At 40.0% G+C, this 19,036-nt stretch overlaps 1 protein-coding gene across 2 annotated transcripts in view; it reads right to left on the bottom strand.

The window, feature by feature from the left end:
- MOXD1 (monooxygenase DBH like 1) overlaps positions 1-14,118 on the bottom strand; it is an 83,300-nt gene extending 69,182 nt beyond the window's left edge. Inside the window, exon 1 of one of the 2 annotated variants that reach the window (XM_019729372.2) lies at positions 13,793-14,118. In XM_019729372.2, coding sequence (XP_019584931.2) covers positions 13,793-14,056 — 264 coding nt within the window. In that variant the 5' untranslated portion in view covers positions 14,057-14,118. The remainder of the gene's footprint in view (positions 1-13,792) is intronic. The other variant, XM_019729371.2, reaches the window with a different exon arrangement.
- Positions 14,119-19,036: the final 4,918 nt, after the last annotated feature.

Here is a 19,036-nt window from a genome sequence, read left to right on the forward strand (position 1 = left end):
GTAATCGACAGTAAAACAGCGACCAAATAGTTTGAATATCAATAACATCACCTATAAATTTATACTCACAAAACCATATTGCATAGTACTTATGAGATATTTAAGGAAATCTCCCAGATTGCTTTTACTATTGGAATTTTACCTTTAGAATTAGAACCAAATGGCACCCCTCACTCCACTCCCGGTGCCATTTCGCAAATGGGGCCAGATGCAGCAGTGCTGTACGTCCATGTGTGAAGGTCACTCTTCAGCTGTCCTACAGTGCTTGATATTATAGGACTTTCAAAATAAATACAGGAGTTTGACCACAGTGCACTCTCATTGTCATGGCACAGCCATTATAAGAATCTAAGTGTATGACATACGAGTATGTATTAAATATATTGCATATTTTACAAATACGAAATACTGATAAATAAAAGTAGGCTCCAATTAAGTATCATTAAAAATGGACTTTATGAGGGCAAGTGGGTTGAGGACAATTCAGAGAATCATGATTCTGTTGAGATTTTGTAAGAGTTTAAGAATAAAAATAGATATTTTAATTATGTTAATATAAAAGCTGCTATGCAGAAGTCACTTTTCTTTGCACTTACTCAGTTTTAATGTTCTATAAAGTAAAATGTGAAGCAATGTTACTCTGTATCAATGGCTTTAGGGGGATAGCAATCAGATTGTAACTCAAATCTCTGCATTACGATCAGCTTCGGTATGAATTGTCGCCGAGATATTATTTTTGTTTTTATTGTGGGTTATCATATTAATCATGTATTTAGCTTGTTTACGCTTTGTAAAGATAAAATATTACTTGTTATCCTTGAAAATCTGAGTTGCTAATTAGACCCCCAACAATAGTTAGTCTGCAGTTGTGTCATAAAAATATTACGCCTGAAACATGTTCTCACAGGATAGCTTTTGTTTTGAACACTTCATGCTTTGAAAAAATTATGAACTATATCATTAAGGTTTCAAAATGCTGCGTGGCTACAGTGCAGTAAGTCAGCATTAGCTGAAGTTGGCATTTACCACTTAGCACGATAGCGCTAGTACTGACTGTCACTTTCAAAGTAAGATAACACACCAAAAAAGCCAGCTTTGATAATCTACAAGATTGCTATGACCTCTGGTTAAAAAACATGACGGCACAGATGTTAAATTGGTTCTCACTCATTGTCAGTCTTTTTTTCTCTCCTGAATAAAGTCTCTGTAACAGAAGAGAGCTTTGACTGGTGCTGTGTTCAACAGGATAAAGTGAAAACTCTTATGGGTGTAATAAAAGATATGAATAAACCCTGGTTCAGCCTGGAGAACTGAATGTAAGCACAGCTGCAGGGGGAACCTTGAGAAAAATGCTACCATCTGTCATCATTTTCTTCAACAGGTGCTTGTAGTTTTTCTTTTTCTAAATCTCAAAAGCCTTTTCCTTCAAACATTTGTTTCTAATATCAATTTCTATAATAAGTGTTATGGTTAAATAATATTGATAGTAAAATAATAAATATTTTTGTGTTAAAGAGAATCTTTGATCCTGAAGAAATCATAAAACTGTATAAACAAACTATGTAAACATAGTTTTCAAAATTTCGAGATAAGCTTATTTCAGTAAGTTATTTCTTTATTAATCTTGGAAATTTGAATGAAATGTTAAAACAGAAGGAGCCTGTCTTCTAGAAACCACTTCAGATAAAACTGAAGCTTGAAGTTTATAAGAGATTTGTGAAATAGCTACTAGAATGCCAAAATATGAATTCTGTTAGCTTGCGTTCCAGCGAGGTGCCACCTTCTGAAAATACACATCCTGAATTTTCTCCCACAGACAATCATCTCATTTGAGTTTTCTTGTAATGTAATACTTTGCTATAATTATAGAATTATCAGAGATAGTGTGAAATTAAAATTTTGATTCTTTATCTCTAACAATAACTTCAGTGGAAAAAACAATTTCAGATCTTACCACTGAAAGAAGGTAGGTTACTTTCATCCCATCCCAACATCTTAATTTTTAAAAATTTTCAGAAGACTTCTCTTAACGGTCCATGATGTTTATGCAAGGAATACAATTTGAAGAGGAAGTTCTTTTCTTTCTTCCTTCCTCCTTCTCTCCCTCCCTCACACTCTCCTTTCTTCCAACACATATTTTATTGAGTGACTACTATTCTTCAGCTCCTGTTGTAGGGCTGAGGGCACATTATTGTACAGGATAGCAGACAAAGTTCCTACTAAAATGAAACATAGTTTAATTGCAGGGGTGACACAGACAACTTTTTTAAAAAAAATAATACTATACCCAAAAATGTTTCGATAATAAGTGCATATAGAAAAATAAAACAGATATTACAGAGAGGAACTGAAAATCCTTAAGGTTGAGGGATCAGAAAAGTCACTCCTGAGGCAATGATACTTACTCTTGAGAAATAAACGACAATTAGGAGCCAGCCACAAAAGTGTGGAGGAAGTAGATTCCAGGAAGACAGAACAGCTACTGGAGAGGACCTGAAATGGAGGTGGATTTATCCAGTTTGATGAAGCAAATAAAAGCCAGTGTGGCTGAACTGTAGTGCCCACATGGGTAAATGCAGTGAACAGGGATCAGATAAGGCCCCAGAATCTGTGACATCTTATAGGTCTGAATAGGGAATTCAAATGTCATACTGGGTTTATATAAAAGACATCTGAGCTTTAAGTAGCAAGTGGCATATTCTAATTGACATAAGTGTGTGTGTGTGTGTGTGTGTGTGTGTGTGTGAAATAATATGGCTCCACTGCAGAGAATGGTGAAAAGAAAGAAGGGATGAGAATGGCTGTCAGGAAGACAGACAGCTGTTCCAGCGGTTTGAGATTGAGTGGGAGGAGTACAATTGAAGGGAAGTGAGCAGGTTTTAGATTTAATTGGGAACAAGCGTCAATAGAACCTGAAGATGGGTTTTATATGCGGGATGGAGGAAGGAGAAGAAACAAGGATTTCCTAATTTTTGACTGGAGCTGCCAGAAGTGCCATTTACTGAGATTGGGAAGATTTGAGATGCCTACCTAGACATCCAGGTGGGAAGGTTAGGAGGCAGAGAATATGTAGACTGCTCTTAGATCAAAATAATGCACCCAGCAAGTTTCAGACACTCACAAACTTCACATTCAGCTTTGCTCCTGAAGCCCTCCACATCCTTCTTTTGAGTAGGTACAAGTCACAAAACAGTCTTTTTCTAATTTTTCTTGGTTTTCAGATTTCAAAACTAATATATATTTATTATACATAATTCAAATATACTGAAATATATAGTAGGAAAAGAGATGAACTACTCCCATAACCACTTAACAGCCCGGTGTACACCTGTCCACAGAGACAGGAGAACTTCGTGAGGCAGGTTAGAAAAAGATAGACAGTTTCATAGTTGCTAATGTTTTCCCTTCCACTAATTTCTTGAATAACTTAAAAGCATGCATGTGAAGTAACGTTATTTTCAGCATCGCATTCAAGTTGGAAGACAACCTGGAGGACACCTAATCCTAGCTCCCACCAAAGGAGGATTTCTCTCAAAAATGTCTTAAGAGATGATCACACAGTATTTAATGCCTCCAGTAACAAAGCTCATAAACTTACAACCTCACAAAGCAACTCACTCAATTTTAATACCTCTGATCGTCAGAAATGTGTATCTTATACAAAGTTAAAATCTTCAACCACTTAATGTATGTTAATTAGGTCTTTTTCTTCCTTCTGGAGCCTAATAGGTAGCATCTCATCCATACTGCTTGAGGAAGAATGCCCACTATTTCAAAGACAATCATCATGTCTTTTCTAATGGTCCTTTCTCCAGGTAGCACATTGCCAGCTGTTTTCCATTACTCAGATACCCTAACTTTCAGAGAGTTCAACCACCCTTGTAATCCCCCTTTAGCTCTCTCCAGTTCACCCACAAATCCTTCAAAAATGTTATCCTCAAAGGTATCTTCTGGTATGATTAGCCTAGTACAGAGTACTACATCAATATTACTTGATATAAACAGCAGAGTTTACAGGCTAATATTGCATCTGTGTATTTATCAAGCACATCTTTTGAGCTTAAAGTGAACTAATACATATTTTTTTACATGTGAATTCCAATTAAGTCCAATTTTACACATTTCAAGCATATGCAACTAATTTTTTTAACCAAGTGTTTAACTTCATTTGCATTCTCAGTGAATTTTTAACTTTTAGATTCCTTTCGTTAATTTAATATATTACTATCTTTTGAGCCCTCATTCTGTAGCCAGTCTGTTATCAACATATTTTGGGTGTGGCTGTTTAAAAATCAATGATCATAACTAATTCAACGTTACTAGTCCATCTTCTATAAGAACATCATGAGAAACACTGCTGATTACTTACTATGGTTCAGATGCACCACTGACTTAGTACCCCAATTACTGGTCCAGCAAGTCAAGTGCAAAAGAAGATGCAATCTTCTCAGTATCATTTGTGTTTATTGAAACCATGCTGGCTTCTAGTTATTAATGATCGCAAAGTGTCCTCACATTTTCTCAAATATGTGTACCAACCTCCCCCATCTATACGTCTAACAGACACCTTTTCCCACGGAGAAAAGCTGGAACCTTTGTCTCCATGCAATCTTCTGATATTTCTGCCATTTCACGATGTGATCAATTCAGTGTGACAACATCTTGTATTTATTGAGTACAATCAATGTGTCTGTCATGGGCTGTGCTGTGCTAAGAGGTTTACACAGCTATTTCATTTATTCCTCACAAAAGCCACATGCATTATCTTACATTACCTTCCCATGACTGATTTAGTTTATAAGTGGAACAGCAGAGGGAATATATTCAATTTTATTGTAATAACGTTGGTGATAGATGGTTACTAGCCCCACAGTGATCACATCGTAAGGTACATAAATGTTAATCACTAGATTGTACACATGAAACCAATATAATGTTGTATGTCAATTATACTTTAACGCCCAAAAAAACCAACCCAAAAACGAATAAATAAAATGAGCCAGAAAGTGAGGTTTAAAATAAACACACACACAAAAACATGCATTAGCTATCATAATCCCCGTCTTCATAAAGGGAACTGTTGCTTAGAGAGATTAGGAGTTTGCCAAGGGCGACACAACGAATAAGCAGCAAGCAGTGCTGGGATTTATGCCAGGATTTCCTGCGTTCAATCGCTCAGCAGTTATTTATGTGGCAGGTATTTCTTGAGAACTTGCCAAGCACATGGAATTGTTCCTGGTACCTCAGGAAGATGTGGCAGCACTGACACCACCATCAACTAGTAAATGTCCCATTCCTACATTAAAAACAAACAAACAAACAAGCAAACAAAACAAATACTAATTATCTACCACATCTGCTACTTCTTTTCCTCCTTCTCCCTTCTGCAACTATAGCTTTAGGGATCTCATTGCTTATGAGTAACCTTGGAGAACAGAGGAGGAAGGGAAAGGCTATGTATTTATAAAACTGGAAAGACACTTGAGAATTTTTCCAAATACAAAAGGAGTCCATTGTTAATTCTAAAAAAAATTTTAGAGTAGAACACTTATCTTGGCTTAAATACAAGCTGAGAGTTATCTGGGACTTTCATTTATTAATGTTCCTTTCATGCCCCGTGACCATACAGAACATACATTTTAGTGGGCAGACATTCCTGTTGCTTAGAAATACAGCAACTAGTACCAACTGACAAAGGTGTACAGGAATGGTAGAGGACTGTGAGAAGGAGAGAGATGTCTGGTTCAGCATATTTTGAAGTGCACCACTTCTCACAGTTCTTCCATTTCTGCTGTTGTTTCATCATGTGAATTTAAGGAAGTATTTAGAATTATCAACAAATTTGTTAAACTCATCTCACAAGTGTTTCCATTCTAGGAAAACCCATTTTATTTTCGTTTGACAAAATAATCTTAAATACTGAATTACGTCCTACCCTTGCTTCAAGCATCAAATGGCCCCTCTGAATTGCTTTGCATGGAATCCTGCTTGGCATCCCTATGCCCTATGCCAGGGCTGTTCCAGGCACAGATGTCACCTTATTCCTATCAAAGAGCCTAACTACACAGGTCAGCAGTTCCCAACATTGTCTGAACATAAGAATAACTGGAGAAACTTACAAATATATTAATGCTTGTTTCTCCCCTCCTCCCCCCAAACTGTGATTTAATTGGTATGGGGGAGGGAAGGAATTTTCTGGACATTGGAATTTTTAAAAGGCTCCCAAGTGATTCTCGTGTGCAGACAAATTTGGGAACTTCTGATGTAGGAAGTATCTTTCCTGGTTCTCATTTCTCTATTATCTCTGCCTGCCCATCACTAGACTCCATCTGCCATAGCATGAAGGCATCTTGGCCTCATCCAAAGATGCCCAAAGTACCAAAAGGCTCAATTTCTATAGGGCTTCACCTACCATGAGTTTCCTTGTATGACTGGGTTTTAGTGCATGAACTTTGCCAGGGGTGGGGAGTGGGGGAAGGCTACAATTTAGTTTTATCTAAGAAACTAAGCTTTCAAAGTTTTTAGTTTAAAACTTGCCTAAAAGATGGACATCTTCCCCAGACACACACAGTTTTGTGGATCTAGCTTTAATATTACTGAAGATGAGGAAGACTGCAGGGTATAAGACAAAAACATTCACACCCAGTATTAAGAAAGAAACTTCTATAAAATCACCAAGTCTCTAGATCAAAGCTTGGAGGACTCTAGTTGAGCTTACTAAACATCTGTGTAACAATGCCACAGAAATAGAAAAGAGAGCTCATGTGGTTCAGACACATTTGAAAAAGCATTAATTATATTTCCTCCAGGTAGGCAGTTTCCTATATTCAAGGTCTACTGAGCCCTTTGATGCCCATGCCAGATAATCTTCATAGTATATAATATTTTGAATTGTAAACACTATGGTTAATCTTGAAAACAACCTTTAAAACTTGGGATACTTGTTTTCCTTCATGGTTTGATTATAAGCATCCTAATCTGGAATAGTCACACAGCCCCAATCACATCACCCTATTGTAATTCTCTGCACAGCACTTACAACTTTTTAATATTTTTCTTGCTCATTTATTTATTTGTTTACCCCACCCCCCACCAAAACGTGAGCTCCATAATACCACTGATTTCACCTCACTCAATGCTATATCCCCCACATATAGAACCGCTCAATAAACAGCCACTAAATATTGGTTGAATGAATGAATGAACATTCCAACATTCTCTGTCTATAGGTGAGTACTTTACAGAAACAGTCAAGAAAAAGTCATAAATCATCCACATACTGTGTGACCTAGATCCTCAGGCTTATAGGTCTACAAAATGGGAGAAATAAGATATGGATGTCATAGGGCTATTGTGAGAATTACAAGAGATAACACACTTTAAGGACTTATACTGTGTGACATATATTAACAACTCAGTGAATGAAAAATCATATCATAGAAATGTATATCTATGACATTTATCATAAAACAAAAGTAGTAAAAAATGCTATGATTTTATCAGTCTGTTTAAAAATGTATTTTATTATACATGTTCTTTCACTAATGAGGGAAAAAAAATAGAACGTGTTTTTTGGTAAGCTACAGCTTGCTTGCAGAAGAAGAAAGGACATCAAACTGCAACTCAGAGGAAATGAATCCAGGCTGCATGTATTTAACAGCTACCTAGGATTTAGTTTCCTCCCCTTTAAAAAGGGGTGTGTCAGGAGATTTGAGGGGAATCAACCAAACTCTAAACTCTTAAGGGCCAGCAAGTAAATACACGAAACATGAATATTTAACCTGTAGAAAAAAGAATTGTTTAAAGATTTTCTTATGATTTTTGGCTACATTAGATGAATAAGAAAGACCTCAAAAGTACGCTAAATTTGGTCTATTCATTATTTGTGTAGCACTCAGATATATGAGTCCAGTTTTACAGTTAACAAAAATTACTAATTTGAAATTATTTTTGCAGAATTTTCTGCTTGGGTGCTATATGCTGTGCTATGAACAGCTTTTATTTTCTGTCTACTCTAACAAGTTAAGAAGACAGATTTGGAAGAAGCTTCCTGAAGAAATATTTTTCTGTTTAAAATTTCTGTATTAGTTATTTTTTAAAACTTACAATAAACAGCATTATGAGGCATCCATATGCAGATCTTGTTTAACATATGGATCAAACATTTCCAGAAACATAATGCTGTATAATGAATTCATTACTTTTGCCAGCAACTTTATTTTAATAGGGCTCTATTACAAATGATGAATCAATAAACCACCATTCACTTTCTTTGAAGTGGACTCTTGCCTCTCCATTCCAGAACTCAGAAATGTACCGTTGGTTGCCTGAAGCCTTGAACTTTGTTGGTCAATTCAGGTGCATTGTTCCCTTGGCTGCTCTTAGGTCTACTGTTCCCTCAGGCATTATGAAATCATCTGCGGAGGGAGAACTACACATTGAAGATTACCATCGTGTGTTGGATCATTACACTGGCCATGTGTCAGTATTACTAATGCACAAAGCATGAAGCTTGGAGAGGTCCCTTTGTCATCTGGATATTGGGGGTGCATAATCCAAAGACTTATAAATATCTCTTAACAAAGCCCCAGCAGAGCTGTGTCAGGGTTGCACACTCTCATCTTCCCCTTACAGCTTTTCAATTTGCTTTCCAAACATTTCTTTGTTGCCGTTGGCTGGGGTGCATTTAAAAGAAGCACACAGTTATCAACAAAGAATGCTCACTGTTTTCTGTGATTTCAAATCAGTTCTAAGCACTTCCTCAGCGAGCAGCCCAGCAGCAATTACCCTGCTGCTGAAGACTTAACTTCTCGTCACAGAAAGGCTTCAGTTTTACAGACGGCCAACAAGCAAGGCTGTAAGGAATAGTGACACATGTTTCGGCCTCCATTCACTAGCGCTTTACACCCCCAAAGGAAGAGGGAAACCATTTTTGTGCAAATTCAACAGCACATCCGACAATGCTGCCCTCTTCTCTAACTCGCACAAACTGGGCATTCATCAGCTCGGATCACTAGCCTCAAATGGGGACTCACAGTCGCTAAGTGGCTCGAGTGGGGGTGGGATTGCTCTGTGTCAAAAAGGGGCAAAGTACAAGGAAAGGACACGAATCCATCAGGGAAGTGAGTGTTGAGTTAATTCATTGAGACAAAATAGTGAGGTTTTCAAAAGCCAATGCAAAAGGAAAGAGTGCTTCCCACCCCCACCCCTGGCAATTCTGTGAAAGACAGCTGACCTCCGCAGGATCCCAGGGGTAACATTTCCTCAAGTGTAAGCCACTCCAGAAAAATTTATCTGATAGAGTACACTGAGATGGACTTTTCTGCGCAACCACATCTCTTTTCTTTCCCATTTTGATCATACTTGGTGATACACCACTTGAGGAAATATCTCCAACAGGGTCAGAGGATTACAGAACAGAACGGGCAGGGTAAATTCCCAATATGCCTCCTCTCTGGGCATAAAAAGTGTGTTGCCTTGAGGCAAGGAACTCAAAATCTGATTTTTCACTCCATACACCTACAAGCAAATGTCACACTGCCCTCTGGAGGTAGCCTCATTGGGTGATTGGCAACCATCGAATGATATGGGTTGTGAAAGTTCAGAACTCCTTGGGGGAGCAGGGGGCAGTGGAGGGAGTACAGAAGAGGACAACAGAGAAATTATCAACTGTTCACTAACTTCTTATGAGTGGTGTGTGTGTGTGTGTGTGTGTGAGAGAGAGAGAGAGAGAGAGAGAGAGAGAGAGAGAGAGAGGAAAAGGAAAGAAGGTGAATAAGTAAGCATTGCTCTGAATCTTAGCAGTGTCAACAGAGAGTAGATAAGTGTAGACAGGTACTGAGAGGTTCAAAAGTGGTGTTAAGAAGGAGATGGTGGCAAGTCAGTAAGGATGGGTGTGGTAGAATGTATTTTCCAAAGATGGCCACACTAATGTATTTCATTCCTATGGGATTTCCTTACAATGTAATGCTGAGCTGGAGTCTATGCTCCCTCTTGAATCCAGTGGGAATGTGACTACAGCAGAACAGACACTACATGACTCAAAGGCTAAGTTGTAAAAGGCTATATACTTTCTGCTGGGGCTTCTCTGGATATTCACTGTTGGGACCCAGCTACTCTGCTGTGGGGAATTACAGCAGCTACACGGAGAGGCCACGTTCCCACCATAGTACCAGCTGAGGTCCCAGCCAACATCAACTGCCAGTCAGATACACGAGTGAGCCAGCTTTCAGATGATTCCAACCGCTCACCTTAAAGTTGACAACAAGTGGAACAGAGATTTGCCCCCACTAAACTCTGCTCAAATTTCAGATTTCTGAACAAATTAAGCCATTGCATTTTGGGGTGATTTGCTACACCAAAATAGATAACCAAAACAACAGGCATGGTCCCCTCTGACACTGGACAGAATGTCCTTGGCACAGAATAAACCTGGCCTGAAAAGAAATAGGACCCACTTCACTGACTGTCATGGAGCCTCATTATTTTGCCTGATTCTTTATTAACAGTCGCTTTTTTCCTATTGGTCCCAGATTAAGTTGTCCATGAGATCTAGCTCAACTGAAACCATGTGTGTATATGTGTACTACATGGGGCTTTGTACAAACTTGAATTGTGGCCAGTATTTAGCAATCGGAAGATTTTACTCATGCACACACAATCTAAATTTCTTTCTTGTCTCAAAAAAACAAAACAAACAGAAGATCTGGCAATACTTGATTTGCATTCCCACATAACAGTACTTCACTCACAAAAACTCTGGTTTCCTCAATCCCCTCTACTCTCTGTTGCATTGCATCCTGCTTCTTCCACTGGAGCCCCACCACTCTTTTACATTTGTTGTCTGACCTCTACAGGCATTAGGGTTTGTAACATCTCTTTAGCCAACAATTCTCTACCGGGTTGATTGGAATTTATTCTTATATAGTTATCCAGGCGTTAACGTCTTACTGAAAAGAAGAATTTAAGACAATCAGAAAAACAAAAGTCAGAATAACAAAAGAATAAAACACATCTAAAGGTAGAGTTTTGAAAACTTAATTAAGAAAGGATAAAATAAAATAATGTGAAAAAGCCACAAGGGGAGATGACTGAGATACCCACTTAGGTTATCATACAGCCGGATGCCATGTGTAACTATCAGTAGCTGCTGCACATACAAAGATGCCTGAGAAGCCAATGTGTTTTGCTTCACTGTTTCGTGTAAAGTTTGTTCTCCCTGGGAATATAATTACACAAAATCCAAAGTCTACTAATGGAATCACATACACTATGATTAAGAATCTTTTTCCCTTTTGGCATAGTTGCTGAGACTACCCCTATCACGCCACTGCATGCAGACTCTCAAATAAATAGTTTCTAGGTAGAAGATTCAATTTCAACTATTGGAAAATGGAATCGCCCAGCTTGGATGAACTAGCTGAAATGGTTACATTTCTTTGTATTTTCAGTCTTGGTGTCTTTATTTTTATTAGAGGTTTTTAATAAATTGTCTTTGAACTTAACTGATTAGCATACTTTTATTACATTTTATATGTCCTAAAGTGATTAGGATGTTTAAGAAAATGAACTAGTAAAGGATGTCAGTCAACTAAGAAAATGATTATCTTTATGTACAAAAATAAGGATTTTATTTCCTTAGGAATAAAAATGGAGGGGAAAACCCTATTTCTCCCTCCTATATTTTCTCAATATATTAAATATATTGGGGAAATATATTAAAAGATACTATTAATATACTTAAATATATTTAAAGTTCCAGTTAAATGTTTATTCCATAGCGATATATAATCACTAATTACTTTAAGTGAAGTTGTATGGTTCCAAATCAATCTAAAGAGCACTTAATTCTTATGCAATTTTTATAAAGAACCACCAGCAGTGTGAAAACACTCCTTAGTTCAAAAAAGTCTATGTTTGTGGTGGGCCCGTTATAGCATGTTGAAACAGAATTCTACTCTTGGTCTTTCATGTGACAGCAAATTGGGTGGGTTTTCTAAAAAATGCTAGTCTTTGGGAAAAAACAATATCAAGTTATCTTTGATAATATACCCTGTTTTATGATATTAACTTAGTAATATTTCCCATGCCCCCTTCAACAAAACATGCAAGGATAATTAAGGGGCATATTACCCTCCCCTAAAACAAACAACAAACAAACAAACAAACAAACAAAAAGATTTGGCCGAAACAGGTATTTTGTAAGGTATTATCTATTTCCTATCATAACAGAGTTGTTACTCAACTAGTGAGGCCTGTGTTTGGAGTCAAATTCTTGGTTTACAAGTTTAACGTCTGAGATGCTGCAGCAGGAGAAAATTTATACGTCAGTGACTTCAACAGAGTGTAATCCTCATAAAACTTTATTTTATTGGAATTGTAGAGCACTTATTTTGGGAGGAAAGGATTAATTGATGAAAAAAATAGAGAACAGGATGGTTTTGAAGTTTTTATTGCTGTCAGTTTCTCTATTTCCAGCCAAAATTAACACAGTGCCAGGATTAGGGTTTAATTTTGATGGTATCTCAGTCAGAACATTGTAGATATCAAACTTAGAAGCCAGGAATAAAATTACTGAGATATGCACTTGGAAATCTATCGAGTACATTGATTTTAGAATAGCATCAAAGCCTTACCCAATGCCAGAACAACTAGGAGTTTTCATCTGGATCAAGAGACTGTTAGCGAAGGGCTGTATCGTTGGACGAACTTTGATAAACAACAAAGAGTGTATATTAACTAAGATGATATGTCACCTTGGAAAAGTGTCCAAATGTGGATCAAGATCAAATAAACAAAATGACCAGAAAACCTAACTACCTAATTAATCATTCTGGTCATCTCACAATTCTTTTCTCTTTCTTTCTCCCTTCCTCCCTCCCTCCCTCCCTTCCTCCCTTCCTCCCTTCCTCCCTTCCTCCCTTCCTCCCTTCCTTCCTTCCTCCCTCCCTCCCTTCCTCCCTCTCTCTCTCTCTCCCTCTCTCCCTCTCTCTTTTTCTCCCTCTCTTCTCTTTTTTTTTCTCTATTCCTAAAGACATCCATTATATTAACAGGCAACGTCTGCTATGCCTCTTTCAAAGAAAATCGCCAGCTGTCAAATTAGTTTTGTTAGCTATCAAAGTAAGTGAAAAGTTTTGTCACTAAATAGGGGATTTTGCCTGGGGCTCTAGGTTTTGCAGATCTTTAATTGCGGCTTCCTAAGGCGGCTCTCAGAATAGCAAATGTACTAAACAATTCTTGCGGACTTTCATTCATCTCTCGGACGCGGGAGCTGACACCAGCCCCCTGCCTGGGGGCTTCCCAATAGCCAGGATTTGGGAAGTTCCGAGACTGCAACCCTAGGCAGCAAGACAGCAACGTGCTAAAATTCTCTGGCCTCTCCAACCCTAAGGGCTGTCTGTTAGGTCCCCAAAGCCAGGGTTCCTCTCCTGTCCAATCAGGAATGAAGGGGGATGCGCGGCAGGTGTGTGTGAGGGGGTCTATCAAATGGGGCGCTAGGGACTGGAAAGTGTTCCGAGACAGAAAACTTCCTGGAGTCACCCGTGCTCAGCCTCGGGGCAAAAACTCGGAGCCCGGCGGCGGAGGCAGGGAGCTGGACAGCGGGCGCCTTTCACTCCGGGAGGCGCAGGAGCTGACGGTAAAGGGGGCGTGCGCGGTGCTACGGGGGGCGACGGCGTTCAGCCGGGGCCAGAGGTAGAGCCAGTGGCCCCGGGTGGCCCTGCACCCTTGCCGGCTCCGGGGTCAGGACGGGAGGGGGCTCCGAGGGGCGGACTCCGGGAGGGGACGCGCTTACCTGGAGGTAGGGTCGCCCATCGGCCACCCCACCCACGACGATGTCGGCTGAGGCCATGGCCCCGGTGGGCGAGAAGCCGAAGCCCACGTAGCCGGCGGTGCGCACCTCGAGGCGGAAGGCGAGCCGGCCGTCCTGCGGACCCCAGCTCAGCCAGTACTTGCCCTCCGAGTCGAGGAGGGTGCGGTGCGGGAAGGTACAGCCTGAGCCCCCCGCCGTCGCTCCGGGGAGCAGCGCCCACAGCAGGAGCAGCGGCCAGATGCACATCCTCCGCGCCTCCTGCCCACAGGCACCTGGGCTCCCGCCGCCTGGCGGAGCGAGGAGGAGGCGGGAGGGGCGGCGGCGCGAGCGCGAGCCTGGGACCGCCCCTCGGCCCGCCGCCCGCTGGGAGGGCAGGACCCACTCTCCGTCCCCGGGCCGTGGGGCCCGGGTCCCGCCCACCCTCGCGTCCACCCTCGCCCAGTCCTGCCCTTCCCGCTGAGCCACCTGCCGCCCCGCACCTCCAACTAGTCCCTGAGGTCTGGGTTTGGTGGGAAAGGAAGCGAGGGGCGTCCTGGAAAGAGAGGGAGAAGGAGGCAGAAGCCAAGTAAAGGGGGAGCAGAGGCAGAGGGAAAAGGAGGGAGAGAGCTAGTGCGGGAAAGGCGTGGGCACTTGCTGGGGACGTGGGGGGGGGTGGGGTGTCCCTGCTGAACGAATGAGAATTGATAAGACAGGACAAGTTCAGCCTAGCCAGGGAGAGGAGCAGTTGAGTGTGCAAAAGGGATACTCCTAGGTTTGGTGGAGGAAAAGGGAGAGCAAGTCCCTTCCAGAGTAACTATTTAACATCTTTCTTATTCATTGCTGTCGATTTTCAGGAGCCATGGTACCCAGCGATGACCCCAGGCCATTGAAGGACACGGTTCACCTCCTCCAAAGCACTTCTCTCATCCTTTCACCCTGTTAGGGCCCCAAGTCTAAGGAAGCCTTGCTCCTGACCTCGGGAGTCAGCGACCTGATGCTTGCCTTCTGCCTCGGTTTGGTTTGCGTTGGTCTGATCTGGTCTGATTGGTTTGGTTTGGTTTGGAGGGGACAAATAAATTCTGCCAAACTACTTTGCCGTCAACAACGTAGGTCATGGTTGAAGCACCATTTGGGAGTTAGATTTTAACTTGAAATCCTCTTTTCCTGCTATTTCAAGTTCTGGCCATAGTCATGTTTATCAAAACGTGTTTTTGCCTCAACTTTTGACCACATCACTCCTGTCTTCAGAAAGCTAATTACTCAATGTGGCAACTGTAAATTACCTTCTTTATATATTCGTTTATTTATACTCTTCCATGTTTCAAAAATAAAGTTCTAAGGTCGCTTCCAAAAACACAAACAATACAAATAGAAAAACAGTAAGAGAGGTAGATTTAAGAAATGTGGGTAAGGAGAATATTACAAATATGGACTCTTTACTCTGGATTCGGAGGCTCCACATAAGCCACCTGTACCTTTTATTCTCTCTCTTCAAATCGTGTTTCAGCCAGTTTTTTCTTGCTCTTGTTTTCTCTTCCCATTTCTTTTCCCATAATTTTTCCAAAGTTACTAGCATGCATCCAAATTGTGTTCTCCCAAAGATTCAGACATATTTGTGTCTGGAAGGCAACCATCAAGTAGATCTGCTTACCAGGGATTTCATAGAGTTACCTAGGAAGGGACTCACCCCAAAATCAGAGAAGAGCGACGTTGAAACCTTGTGACAAAGCAAGAAATAAGAGAGTCTGTGGAGCCTTAGAAGGACTGAGGTGTTGAGAGTATGGAGCCCAGTAGGCAAACTTCAGGACAGCAGCATCAACTGTAGCAGCCTAAGAGCTGCTAGAACCTTAGAACTGAGTTTCTCCAAGTACCAGGGGCTTGGCTACTGTTGCTGGTTCCAGCCATGAAGAGGAGGAGAATAGGAAGAGAGGAACAAAATGGTGGGCGTAGAGGCCAAGAGGAGTGGCTCTAGGCATCCTGTGAAGCACACTTGTCACACTGGGCAGGACTTTGGAGAGTTAAATGACTCCAGAGTGAACAAAGGCAAACTTCCTGTTTTGGGACCCTACTTTGAGTCTTAGCATAGAGGTGCCTGGAACACGTGGCTGTATCTGCTTCCTGGGGTTTGTTATACAAATCCCAAATTCACATCTAGACTCTGACCCTCGTTAACTATTCCAGCTTCACCTTCCATCACTCTATGTCATTCACCCACTCCCCTCTAGACACGTAACAACTACCTGGAGAATTCTGGAAAGAGAGCCCTGCTGTTTCACGTCACTGCACCTTTTCAGATTGTGCTCTCTGCCAAGATTGCCTTTTCTCCCCCTTTGTTCTTTGAAGTAATTTCTGATCCTCCTTCCCACACTTTAGTCAGATTGTGTGGACCCTTCCTGGTGGTGCCTGTGGAATGTTCTGTGCAGGCCTCATGATGGCACCCCTAACACTTCGGTGTCTGTTTATATGCTTGTTTTCCTCCAGCAGCCCCGTTAGGTCAGGGACTGCTTGTGGTTCCTTGTTTTAAAACTATTGCCTAAAATATGGGCCAGCATGCAATAGGGGCTTAATAAATGTTTGTAGGAAGAATAAATGCACTTCTAGATACTCCTCTTAACACAGTTGGACTATGGGTGGAAAGCTTGGCCCCCAGATATGATTGAATGTTCTGCTCTGCATTCGTATCAAGGCAAAAATAAGATAGAAGATGACACATCAATACACAAAAGAGAAAGTCATAATGGTTTTTATTCTTGCTTTAAGTAAGATCAGATCATTGTATGTGAAGTTATTGTCTTTTGTTTGTCTATGACTGGCGTTGCATCTGAAACACCCTGAGTGCTGAAGAAATATTAAAACTGTGTAATCTCTTGAGATTAGGTCAGCAAACAGAATGTTATTAGCATAATTCATACTCAAGAGACCCACTCTGCTTTGGTTTGAATTAGCACAGTATATGAAGACAAAAGAGAAAACTTTATCTAAGTGTGCTTCATAAGCTGCCTGAGTTCCCTAGATCAAAAACAACTCCCCACTCAATTGCACAGAGGCCTCAATTTCCCAGTTTGGAAATTAATTACTACATAGTTGCTTGTCTTAAATCTGCAAGGAAAGCAGGAAGAAAGCAGATTCATTAAAAGCTTAGGGTATATGGCAGAGAGGAATGAAATCAGTGGTAAGGTGTTTCAAATTTATTAAAAAAAAAAAAAACTATTGTTTTTGTAAAAGTACCTGCTCCTTATTTAAAGAAAAAGGTCAAGAAATCCAAAAAAGAAAAAAAAAAAAGAAAAAGTATGAATAAGAAAGTAAACTAAAAAACCACCTGAAATTCCACCATCCAAAAATAACCGTTGTATGCATTCTGAGACCATCATTCCAGAACCTAGTTCCATTAAAACCTCATAGGAACAGCCCGTTAGACAAAAATTTGCAAAGAAACAGGTGAATTAATTTTGTAAGACTCCACTTGAAATAAACAGTGACTCTAAACATGCCAGTTACAATCACTTTTTTAGATATATTCTCTCCACATGTATCCAAAAAAGAAACAGGACAAAACTAGATATTCAGCGAAGTTTTACTTTAAGTTCAGAACATTCATCCAAATTATTCATTCTTAAAATGAATCATTTTCTCACACTTTTCAATCAGGACTTTTAAATGTAATGTTTATTTTGAATCTTCACCCTTTCTGATACACAGCTTGGGATCAGCCAATGTGACTGCACCCATTCTGAACTTCCTCACCTTGGTTTATTTATATTTCCACATTCGTCAACTGCATGGGGAGGAAAGGGAAAAAAGAAAGCCCAACAGACAGTAACAAGCCAATGCAAAGTTGCTTGTATGAACTAGGATTGTCTGAAATAAGTTACTTCTTATGTAAATATGGGAGTATCATAATTTTCTGTCTACTTGTACCTAAGGTGCAACAATAATAATAAATATTTATAAAGTTCCTGTCTTCTAGGGAGCTCAAAGAGAAATATTTATATAAGTGATCTCAGCAGGTCTCCAACATTCAAATAGGGAAGCTGAAGCATTTTCTCACTTTCTCGTCTATTAGCTAAGCCTCTTGTGTGGATAGTTGACTGGTTCAAGTTAATACTATGAGTCAGTGGCAGAAAAGCCAAAAATAGAACTTTGGTTTCTTTCTTCGTCTTTTTTTTTTTAACTACATACTTTCTCTAGCTCTCACCTCATCTCCAATTAAAAAAAAATTTTTTTTAAGCCACCAGGTCATCACCACAAAACATTCTTTCAGTAGGGCTTATTTTTTCACAGGAGCAAGGTGCTCTGAGCCATTATGAGCTCAATGCTATAATCCTCATTTTAATAATAGATGATACTAACAATGATGATGGTGTAGATAAAGAAGGTGAGTTGACTTTTATTAGCAGGAAATGAGATGGGCTTCACTGAGTTCTTGAGGTTCCTTTGAAACTGAGTGCCAGTTGGCATTGAAAAATCACTCAGGCTGTTCCATATGAAAATAACAGCAAGCAAACAACTTTCTCTGTGCAAAACTGCACTTTGGTATTATCTATAAGCTATATTCTGAAATAAAACTTTCAATTTAAAAAAAAAGCAAGGGGAAAAATAATTCTCTTATTTTTATCACTAATGACCCCTTGTTAGAATTTCCCTTTATAGGGAACCATGATTTATATGAATAACATGGTAGAAAAGAAATTGTTTTATACTAGTACTGAGCCTATATGACTTTAAAGCCATGTTTAAAAAGTTGTTTGAGTATTGACGAGAGCAATAGGCCTTGGCATCATGCTCTTGATCAGAGTGATCTTTAGCATAAGAAAAATAACTGTCCTCAACATTTGGACAGACTTCTCTTCTATGGGGATGAAGCAACTAAAGCTTCTATGGGGATGAAGCATTGTGTGTCAGTCAGTAATTCTGGGAGGAGAAATGAGGGGAGATAAAATGTGCTGAGTCAGTCCTAGGAATGTCAGCCTTGGAAGGAAACTTAGGGACCCTCTAGTCCGTGCTCTCATCTTGCAGATGAAGAAAGTAAGTCCTAGTGAGAAAGTGAATTGTTCAAGTTTACAATTTTCAAATAGACACAAACAAGAAGGTTGGTTGCCTGACAAAATTCACAACACCTGGCTCTTTCCACACATCCTCCTCTGATATTGGTTACCCCAAGTTTTCACTTCCATAAACACGTTGGGAGAAAAGTAGAGAGGAAGAAGGCATTGTGACTACAGTGATATTCTCCACAAGCAAAAGACT

This window comes from Rhinolophus sinicus, linkage group LG05 (assembly GCF_036562045.2).
Source record: "Rhinolophus sinicus isolate RSC01 linkage group LG05, ASM3656204v1, whole genome shotgun sequence".
Classification (NCBI taxonomy): Eukaryota; Metazoa; Chordata; class Mammalia; order Chiroptera; family Rhinolophidae; genus Rhinolophus; species Rhinolophus sinicus.